The sequence below is a fragment of the Entelurus aequoreus genome, linkage group LG25 (genome assembly GCF_033978785.1).
Source record: "Entelurus aequoreus isolate RoL-2023_Sb linkage group LG25, RoL_Eaeq_v1.1, whole genome shotgun sequence".
NCBI classification, from domain to species: Eukaryota; Metazoa; Chordata; class Actinopteri; order Syngnathiformes; family Syngnathidae; genus Entelurus; species Entelurus aequoreus.
In genome coordinates this window covers 41,566,299-41,578,798 of record NC_084755.1, presented here as the reverse complement: position 1 = coordinate 41,578,798, position 12,500 = coordinate 41,566,299, and the positions used below count along the sequence as shown (strand labels likewise).

General features: G+C 38.0%; 1 protein-coding gene across 2 annotated transcripts in view; it reads right to left on the bottom strand.

Annotated features, from left to right (window-relative positions):
* The window catches only part of sgf29 (SAGA complex associated factor 29), a 35,634-nt gene that overhangs the window by 5,269 nt on the left and 17,865 nt on the right, over positions 1 to 12,500 (bottom strand). Inside the window, exons 3-6 of one of the 2 annotated variants that reach the window (XM_062037158.1) lie at positions 8,084 to 8,175; positions 3,536 to 3,610; positions 3,275 to 3,350; positions 3,138 to 3,210 (exon numbers count right to left, since the gene is read on the bottom strand). In XM_062037158.1, the coding sequence (XP_061893142.1) occupies positions 3,138 to 3,210; positions 3,275 to 3,350; positions 3,536 to 3,601 (215 nt within the window). In that variant the 5' untranslated portion in view covers positions 3,602 to 3,610; positions 8,084 to 8,175. Of the gene's footprint in view, positions 1 to 3,137; positions 3,211 to 3,274; positions 3,351 to 3,535; positions 3,614 to 8,083; positions 8,176 to 12,500 lie in introns of both variants that reach the window. The other variant, XM_062037157.1, reaches the window with a different exon arrangement.

Genomic DNA, 12,500 nt, shown 5'->3' with positions numbered 1-12,500 from the left:
CTATGACATGGTGATGTTTACAACACACAGTAAGCATGTTACTATGACATGGTGATGTTTACAACACACAGTAAGCATGTTACTATGACATGGTGATGTTTACAACACACAGTAAGCATGTTACTATGACATGGTGATGTTTACAACACGCAGTAAGCATGTTACTATGACATGGTGATGTTTACAACACACAGTAAGCATGTTACTATGACATGGTGATGTTTACAACACACAGTAAGCATGTTACTATGACATGGTGATGTTTACAACACACAGTAAGCATGTTACTATGACATGGTGATGTTTACAACACGCAGTAAGCATGTTACTATGACATGGTGATGTTTACAACACACAGTAAGCATGTTACTATGACATGGTGATGTTTACAACACACAGTAAGCATGTTACTATGACATGGTGATGTTTACAACACGCAGTAAGCATGTTACTATGACATGGTGATGTTTACAACACACAGTAAGCATGTTCCTATGACATGGTGATGTTTACAACACACAATAAGCATGTTACTATGACATGGTGATGCCTACAACACAGTATGGATGTTACTATGGCAACGCTATGTTTACAACATGCAGTAAGGATGTTACTATGACAATGTGACGCTTACAACACGCAGTAAGCATGTTACAATGGCAACGAGATGTTTACAACACGTAGTAAGGATGTTACTATGGCAACGCTATGTTTACAACACACAATAAGCATGTTACTATGACAACGTGACACTTACAACACGCAGTAAGCATGTTAGTATGGCAATGTGATGTTTACAACACGCAGTAAGCATGTTACTATGACATGGTGATGTTTACAACACAGTATGGATGTTACTATGGCAACGCTATGTTTACAACATGCAGTAAGGATGTTACTATGACAATGTGACGCTTACAACACGCAGTAAGCATGTTACAATGGCAACGAGATGTTTACAACACGTAGTAAGGATGTTACTATGGCAACGCTATGTTTACAACATGCAGTAAGGATGTTACTATGACAATGTGACGCTTACAACACGCAGTAAGCATGTTACAATGGCAACGAGATGTTTACAACACGCAGTAAGCATGTTACTATGGCAATGTGATGTTTACAACACGCAGTAAGCATGTTACAATGGCAACGAGATGTTTACAACACACAGTAAGCATGTTACTATGACAATGTGACGCTTACAACACGCAGTAAGCATGTTAGAATGGCAACGAGATGTTTACAACACGTAGTAAGGATGTTACTATGGCAACGCTATGTTTACAACACACAATAAGCATGTTACTATGACAACGTGACACTTACAACACGCAGTAAGCATGTTACTATGGCAATGTGATGTTTACAACACAGTAAGCATGTTACTATGACAACGTGACACCTACAACACGCAGTAAGCATGTTACTATGGCAATGTGATGTTTACAACACACAGTAAGCATGTTACTATGGCAATGTGATGTTTACAACACGCAGTAAGCATGTTACTATGACATGGTGATGTTTACAACACGCAGTAAGCATGTTACAATGGCAACGTGATGTTTACAACACACAGTAAGCATGTTACTATGGCAATGTGATGTTTACAACACGCAGTAAGCATGTTACTATGACATGGTGATGTTTACAACACGCAGTAAGCATGTTACAATGGCAACGTGATGTTTACAACACACAGTAAGCATGTTACTATGGCAATGTGATGTTTACAACACGCAGTAAGCATGTTACTATGGCAATGTGATGTTTACAACACACAGTAAGCATGTTACTATGGCAATGTGATGTTTACAACACGCAGTAAGCATGTTACTATGACATGGTGATGTTTACAACACGCAGTAAGCATGTTACTATGACAATGTGACGCTTACAACACGCAGTAAGCATGTTACAATGGCAATGTGATGTTTACAACACGCAGTAAGCATGTTACTATGGCAATGTGATGTTTACAACACGCAGTAAGCATGTTACTATGGCAATGTGATGTTTACAACACGCAGTAAGCATGTTACTATGACATGGTGATGTTTACAACACGCAGTAAGCATGTTACTATGACAATGTGACGCTTACAACACGCAGTAAGCATGTTACAATGGCAACGAGATGTTTACAATACGTAGTAAGGATGTTACTATGGCAACGCAATGTTTACAACACACAATAAGCATGTTACTATGACAACGTGACACTTACAACACGCAGTAAGCATGTTACTATGGCAATGTGATGTTTACAACACGCAGTAAGCATGTTACTATGGCAATGTGATGTTTACAACACGCAGTAAGCATGTTACTATGGCAACGAGATGTTTACAACACGTAGTAAGGATGTTACTATGGCAACGAGACGTTTACAACACGCAGTCAGGATGTTACTATGGCAACGGGATGTTCACAACACACAGTACGCATGTTACTATGGCATGGTGATGTTTACAACACATATGCATGTTACTATGGCAACGTGACGTTTACAACACGCAGTAAGCATGTTACTATGGCAACGAGATGTTTATAACACGTAGTAAGGATGTTACTATGGCAATGAGACGTTTACAACACGCAGTAAGGATGTTACTATGGCAACGGGATGTTCACAACACACAATAAGCATGTTACTATGGCATGGTGATGTTTACAACACACAATATGCATGTTACTATGGCAACGTGACGTTTACAACACGCAGTAAGCATGTTACTATGGCAACGTGATGTTTACAACACACAGTAAGGATGTTACTATGGCAACGTGATGTTTACAACACGCAATAAGGATGTTACCATGGCAACGTGATGTTTACAACACACAGTAAGGATGTTACTATGGCAACGCTATGTTTACAACACGCAATAAGGATGTTACCATGGCAACGTGATGTTTACAACACACAGTAAGGATGTTACTATGGCAACGCTATGTTTACAACACGCAATAATGATGTTACCATGGCAACGTGATGTTTACAACACACAGTAAGGATGTTACTATAGCAACGCTATGTTTACAACACGCAATAAGGATGTTACCATGGCAACGTGATGTTTACAACACGCAGCAAGCATGTTCCCACGGCAAGGTAATGTTAACAAAGCTCACCCGCACTCGGCCTCTGCATCCGCCTTGGCGGTGGTGTACAGTCCTCTCAGCTTGGTGCGGTAGTATGGGGACGCTACAGACATCAAAGAGCACGCGAGTCACATGACCAATGCACGTCAACAAACATGGACACTCACTTTTGTTTTCAGTCTGCATCCTTTCATGTGTCTTCTGAATGTTGAGCAGATTGTGTTCACTGCGAGACCTCTCCTCCTGCAACACGCACACACACGCACACACACACACACACACACACACACACACACACACACACACACACACACACACACACACACACACACACACACACACACACACACACACACACACACACACACACACACACACACACACACATTAATATGACGTCTATGCTGTCCGCACACAGGTGAGCTCACCTGAGTCTGTTTGATGAGCTGATGGAGCTCAGTGAGCAGCTCAGCGATCTTTGTGTCTGCAGACATCAGCACCACCTGCTGGTAAAGGAGAGAGAACACAATAAACACAACTATCTTTAATAACAAATATGTTTACAAAAAACAAAAACCCTCAGGAATCTCATATGAAGTTTGTTGTTTTACTGCGAGAGAAAAAACAAGTTTCTTCACGAGTCATAAAAAACTAGCGATTGGTGGCGCTTTTAGTGTCTTTGCTGATGAAATATATGACGTCAGTATGTAATGTATGACGTCAGTATGTAATATATGACATCAGTATGTAATATATGACGTCAGTATGTAATGTATGACGTCAGTATGTAATGTATGACATCAGTATGTAATATATGACGTCAGTATGTAATATATGACGTCAGTATGTAATATATGACATCAGTATGTAATATATGACATCAGTATGTAATATATGACGTCAGTATGTAATGTATGACGTCAGTATGTAATATATGACGTCAGTATGTAATATATGACGTCAGTATGTAACGTATGACGTCAGTATGTAATGTATGACGTCAGTATGTAATATATGACATCAGTATGTAATATATGACGTCAGTATGTAATGTATGACGTCAGTATGTAATGTATGACATCAGTATGTAATATATGACGTCAGTATGTAATATATGACGTCAGTATGTAATATATGACATCAGTATGTAATATATGACATCAGTATGTAATATATGACGTCAGTATGTAATGTAGGACGTCAGTATGTAATATATGACGTCAGTATGTAATATATGACGTCAGTATGTAACGTATGACGTCAGTATGTAACGTATGACGTCAGTATGTAATGTATGACGTCAGTATGTAATATATGACGTCAGTATGTAATGTATGACGTCAGTATGTAATGTATGACGTCAGTATGTAATGTATGACGTCAGTATGTAATATATGACGTCAGTATGTAATGTATGACGTCAGTATGTAATGTATGGCGTCAATATGTAATATATGACGTCAGTATGTAATATATGACGTCAGTATGTAATATATGACGTCAGTATGTAATGTATGACGTCAGTATGTAATATATGACGTCAGTATGTAATATATGACGTCAGTATGTAATGTATGACGTCAGTATGTAATATATGACGTCAGTATGTAATGTATGACGTCAGTATGTAATATATATCGTCAGTATGTAATGTATGACGTCAGTATGTAATGTATGACGTCAGTATGTAATATATGACACCAGTATGTAATATATGACGTCAGTATGTAATGTATGACGTCAGTATGTAATGTATGACGTCAGTATGCAATATCAATCAATCAATCAATCAATCAATGTTTATTTATATAGCCCTAAATCACAAGTGTCTCAAAGGGCTGTACAAGCCACAACGACATCCTCGGTACAGAGCCCACATACGGGCAAGGAAAAACTCACCCCAGTGGGACGTCGGTGAATGACTATGAGAAACCTTGGAGAGGACCGCATATGTGGGTAACCCCCCCCCTCTAGGGGAGACCGAAAGCAACGGATGTCGAGTGGGTCTGACATAACATTGTGAAAGTCCAGTATATGACGTCAGTATGTAATGTATGACGTCAGTATGTAATATATATCGTCAGTATGTAATGTATGACGTCAGTATGTAATGTATGACGTCAGTATGTAATATATGACATCAGTATGTAATATATGACGTCAGTATGTAATGTATGACGTCAGTATGTAATGTATGACGTCAGTATGGAATATATGACATCAGTATGTAATATATGACGTCAGTATGTAATGTATGACGTCAGTATGTAATATATGACGTCAGTATGTAATATATGACATCAGTATGTAATATATGACATTAGTATGTCATGTATGACGTCAGTATGTCATGTATGATGTCAGTATGTAATATATGACATTAGTATGTCATGTATGACGTCAGTATGTCATGTATGATGTCAGTATGTAATATATGACATCAGTATGTAATATATGACGTCAGTATGTAATGTATGACGTCAGTATGTAATATATGACATCAGTATGTAATATATGACGTCAGTATGTAATGTATGACGTCAGTATGTAATGTATGACGTCAGTATGCAATATATGACGTCAGTATGTAATGTATGACGTCAGTATGTAATATATATCGTCAGTATGTAATGTATGACGTCAGTATGTAATGTATGACGTCAGTATGTAATATATGACATCAGTATGTAATATATGACGTCAGTATGTAATGTATGACGTCAGTATGTAATGTATGACGTCAGTATGGAATATATGACATCAGTATGTAATATATGACGTCAGTATGTAATGTATGACGTCAGTATGTAATATATGACGTCAGTATGTAATATATGACATCAGTATGTAATATATGACATTAGTATGTCATGTATGACGTCAGTATGTCATGTATGATGTCAGTATGTAATATATGACATTAGTATGTCATGTATGACGTCAGTATGTCATGTATGATGTCAGTATGTAATATATGACATCAGTATGTAATATATGACGTCAGTATGTAATGTATGACGTCAGTATGTAATATATGACATCAGTATGTAATATATGACGTCAGTATGTAATGTATGACGTCAGTATGTAATGTATGACGTCAGTATGGAATATATGACATCAGTATGTAATATATGACGTCAGTATGTAATGTATGACGTCAGTATGTAATATATGACGTCAGTATGTAATATATGACGTCAGTATGTAATGTATGACGTCAGTATGTAATATATGACGTCAGTATGTAATGTATGACGTCAGTATGTAATGTATGACGTCAGTATGTAATGTATGACGTCAGTATGTAATATATGACGTCAGTATGTAATATATGACGTCAGTATGTAATGTATGACGTCAGTATGTAATATATGACGTCAGTATGTAATATATGACGTCAGTATGTAATATATGAGATCAGTATGTAATATATGACGTCAGTATGTAATATATGACATCAGTATGTAATATATGACATTAGTATGTCATGTATGACATCAGTATGTCATGTATGATGTCAGTATGTAATATATGACATCAGTATGTAATATATGACATTAGTATGTAATATATGATGTCAGTATGTCATGTATGATGTCAGTATGTCATGTATGACATCAGTATGTCATGTATGATATCAGTATGTAATATATGACATCAGTATGTAATATATGACATTAGTATGTAAAATATGATGTCAGTATGTCATGTATGACATCAGTATGTCATGTATGACGTCAGTATGTAATATATGACATTAGTATGTAATATATGACATCAGTATGTAATATATGACGTCAGTATGTAATATATGACGTCAGTATGTAATATATGACATCAGTATGTAATATATGACGTCAGTATGTAATATATGACATCGGTATGTAATATATGACGTCAGTATGTAATGTATGACGTCAGTATGTAATATATGACGTCAGTATGTAATATATGACGTCAGTATGTAATATATGACGTCAGTATGTAATGTATGACGTCAGTATGTAATATATGACGTCAGTATGTGATATATGACGTCAGTATGTAATATATGACATCAGTATGTAATATATGACGTCAGTATGTAATATATGAGATCAGTATGTAATATATGACGTCAGTATGTAATATATGACATCAGTATGTAATATATGAGATCAGTATGTAATATATGACGTCAGTATGTAATATATGACATCAGTATGTAATATATGACATTAGTATGTCATGTATGACGTCAGTATGTCATGTATGATGTCAGTATGTAATATATGACATTAGTATGTCATGTATGACGTCAGTATGTCATGTATGATGTCAGTATGTAATATATGACATTAGTATGTCATGTATGACATCAGTATGTCATGTATGATGTCAGTATGTAATATATGACATCAGTATGTAATATATGACATTAGTATGTAATATATGATGTCAGTATGTCATGTATGATGTCAGTATGTCATGTATGACGTCAGTATGTCATGTATGACATCAGTATGTCATGTATGACGTCAGTATGTAATATATGACATCAGTATGTAATATATGACATTAGTATGTAATATATGATGTCAGTATGTCATGTATGATGTCAGTATGTCATGTATGACGTCAGTATGTCATGTATGACATCAGTATGTCATGTATGACGTCAGTATGTAATATATGACATTAGTATGTAATATATGACATCAGTATGTAATATATGACATCAGTATGTAATATATGACATCAGTATGTCATATATGACGTCAGTATGTCATGCATGACGTCATATATGGTGTGGTTAGCAGGATATATAACATATGTTAGCACTTTGTTATGCTAGCGAGTGTTAGCCGCGACCACACGTCCAACACTGCAAGCACGTGACCTCGTGAGACAGACGAGACACTACAGATGATATATTATTCACACATTAGTCACACATTATTCAAGTTCACACAACATATTTCAGGGCAACTTACGGAGAGAACGGAGGCGTTGAAACAATCCACTTGCTAGCGGCTTAGCTTGTTCTTCTTCTACGGGTCGGAGCTGCAGCGCACGTGGTCGCCCCCTGGAGGCCGGAAGCAGCATGAAGGCAAACAGGACGGGCAGACAAGCATTTCAACTGGGAATTATATTGATATATTTATTTATATATGACCATTTAACATCACATCTTGTGAATAATATTTATATTACATCACATCTTGTGAATAATATTTATATTACGTCACATCTTGTGAATAATATTTATATAACATCACATCTTGTGAATAATATTTATATTACATCACATCTTGTGAATAATATTTATGTTACGTCACATCTTGTGAATAATATTTATATTACATCACATCTTGTGAATAATATTTATATTACGTCACATCTTGTGAAGAATATTTATATAACATCACATCTTGTGAATAATATTCATACATGAACCTTTAACATCACATCACTTTACACGAAGACGATGCTTGACGTGATACATGGAGAAAAACGTATAAGCAAAAATAGGTGACTCCAGTCAACAGATGAAGGAAATAGTCAAAGAGAAACGACAAGCCTTATTAATTGAAAACTTACAGGACAGAACAATATGAAGTTCAAACAAAACATAAGACAAAAACAATATGAATACAAAACAAAACATAAGACAAAAACAATATGAATATAAAACAAGATGTGTTGTAGATGATACAAACTACTATAAAACTAGTATGTAAATAATGTGTATTATATTATTGGAATGTTTCACAATCCCAGCTAGGGATCAACACCAAAGTCAACTTTTGTTTTTACAAAGTTCTGTAACTTCATCCCAAAACTATCATATTTGTTCATTTCATCTGTTGTACATGTAATATTGTGTACACTTGTGTGGACGTACTGTTGTACGTGTAATATTGTGTACACTTGTGTGGACGTACTGTTGTACGTGTAATATTGTGTACGCTTGTGTGGACGTACTGTTGTACGTGTAATATTGTGTACGCTTGTGTGGACGTACTGTTGTACGTGTAATATTGTGTACGCTTGTGTGGACGTACTGTTGTACGTGTAATATTGTGTACACTTGTGTGGACGTACTGTTGTACGTGTAATATTGTGTACGCTTGTGTGGACGTACTGTTGTACGTGTAATATTGTGTACGCTTGTGTGGACGTACTGTTGTACGTGTAATATTGTGTACGCTTGTGTGGACGTACTGTTGTACGTGTAATATTGTGTACACTTGTGTGGACGTACTGTTGTACGTGTAATATTGTGTACACTTGTGTGGACGTACTGTTGTACGTGTAATATTGTGTACACTTGTGTGGACGTACTGTTGTACGTGTAATATTGTGTACACTTGTGTGGACGTACTGTTGTACGTGTAATATTGTGTACGCTTGTGTGGACGTACTGTTGTACGTGTAATATTGTGTACGCTTGTGTGGACGTACTGTTGTACGTGTAATATTGTGTACGCTTGTGTGGACGTACTGTTGTACGTGTAATATTGTGTACACTTGTGTGGACGTACTGTTGTACGTGTAATATTGTGTACGCTTGTGTGGACGTACTGTTGTACGTGTAATATTGTGTACGCTTGTGTGGACGTACTGTTGTACGTGTAATATTGTGTACGCTTGTGTGGACGTACTGTTGTACGTGTAATATTGTGTACACTTGTGTGGACGTACTGTTGTACGTGTAATATTGTGTACACTTGTGTGGACGTACTGTTGTACGTGTAATATTGTGTACGCTTGTGTGGACGTACTGTTGTACGTGTAATATTGTGTACGCTTGTGTGGACGTACTGTTGTACGTGTAATATTGTGTACACTTGTGTGGACGTACTGTTGTACGTGTAATATTGTGTACGCTTGTGTGGACGTACTGTTGTACGTGTAATATTGTGTACACTTGTGTGGACGTACTGTTGTACGTGTAATATTGTGTACACTTGTGTGGACGTACTGTTGTACGTGTAATATTGTGTACGCTTGTGTGGACGTACTGTTGTACGTGTAATATTGTGTACGCTTGTGTGGACGTACTGTTGTACGTGTAATATTGTGTACGCTTGTGTGGACGTACTGTTGTACGTGTAATATTGTGTACCCTTGTGTGGACGTACTGTTGTACGTGTAATATCGTGTACACTTGTGTGGACGTACTGTTGTACGTGTAATATCGTGTACGCTTGTGTGGACGTACTGTTGTACGTGTAATATCGTGTACGCTTGTGTGGACGTACTGTTGTACGTGTAATATCGTGTACGCTTGTGTGGACGTACTGTTGTACGTGTAATATCGCGTACGCTTGTGTGGACGTACTGTTGTACGTGTAATATCGTGTACGCTTGTGTGGACGTACTGTTGTACGTGTAATATCGTGTACGCTTGTGTGGACGTACTGTTGTACGTGTAATATCGTGTACGCTTGTGTGGACGTACTGTTGTACGTGTAATATCGCGTACGCTTGTGTGGACGTACTGTTGTACGTGTAATATCGCGTACGCTTGTGTGGACGTACTGTTGTACGTGTAATATCGTGTACGCTTGTGTGGACGTACTGTTGTACGTGTAATATCGTGTACGCTTGTGTGGACGTACTGTTGTACGTGTAATATCGTGTACCCTTGTGTGGACGTACTGTTGTACGTGTAATATCGTGTACACTTGTGTGGACGTACTGTTGTACGTGTAATATCGTGTACGCTTGTGTGGACGTACTGTTGTACGTGTAATATCGTGTGCACTTGTGTGGACGTACTGTTGTACGTGTAATATCGCGTACGCTTGTGTGGACGTACTGTTGTACGTGTAATATCGTGTGCACTTGTGTGGACGTACTGTTGTACGTGTAATATCGCGTACGCTTGTGTGGACGTACTGTTGTACGTGTAATATCGTGTGCACTTGTGTGGACGTACTGTTGTACGTGTAATATCGCGTACGCTTGTGTGGACGTACTGTTGTACGTGTAATATCGCGTACGCTTGTGTGGACGTACTGTTGTACGTGTAATATCGCGTACGCTTGTGTGGACGTACTGTTGTACGTGTAATATCGCGTACGCTTGTGTGGACGTACTGTTGTACGTGTAATATCGTGTACACTTGTGTGGACGTACTGTTGTACGTGTAATATCGTGTACGCTTGTGTGGACGTACTGTTGTACGTGTAATATCGTGTACGCTTGTGTGGACGTACTGTTGTACGTGTAATATCGTGTACGCTTGTGTGGACGTACTGTTGTACGTGTAATATCGTGTACGCTTGTGTGGACGTACTGTTGCACGTGTAATATCGTGTACGCTTGTGTGGACGTACTGTTGTACGTGTAATATCGTGTACGCTTGTGTGGACGTACTGTTGTACGTGTAATATCGTGTACACTAGTGTGGACGTACTGTTGTACGTGTAATATTGTGTACACTTGTGTGGACGTACTGTTGTACGTGTAATATTGTGTACACTTGTGTGGACGTACTGTTGTACGTGTAATATTGTGTACACTTGTGTGGACGTACTGTTGTACGTGTAATATCGTGTACGCTTGTGTGGACGTACTGTTGCACGTGTAATATCGTGTACGCTTGTGTGGACGTACTGTTGTACGTGTAATATCGTGTACGCTTGTGTGGACGTACTGTTGTACGTGTAATATCGTGTACGCTTGTGTGGACGTACTGTTGTACGTGTAATATCGTGTACGCTTGTGTGGACGTACTGTTGTACGTGTAATATTGTGTACACTTGTGTGGACGTACTGTTGTACGTGTAATATTGTGTACACTTGTGTGGACGTACTGTTGTACGTGTAATATTGTGTACACTTGTGTGGACGTACTGTTGTACGTGTAATATTGTGTACACTTGTGTGGACGTACTGTTGTACGTGTAATATCGTGTACGCTTGTGTGGACGTACTGTTGCACGTGTAATATCGTGTACGCTTGTGTGGACGTACTGTTGTACGTGTAATATCGTGTACGCTTGTGTGGACGTACTGTTGTACGTGTAATATCGTGTACACTAGTGTGGACGTACTGTTGTACGTGTAATATTGTGTACACTTGTGTGGACGTACTGTTGTACGTGTAATATTGTGTACACTTGTGTGGACGTACTGTTGTACGTGTAATATTGTGTACACTTGTGTGGACGTACTATTGGAATAAATATTGATCTTTGTGCACAGTGTAAAGATCACCTTATCTTGTACCACCTTGTACACACACACACACACACACACACACACACACACACACACACACACACACACACACACACACACACACACACACACACACACACACACACACACACACACACACACACACACACACACACACACACACACACACACACACACACACACACACACACACACACA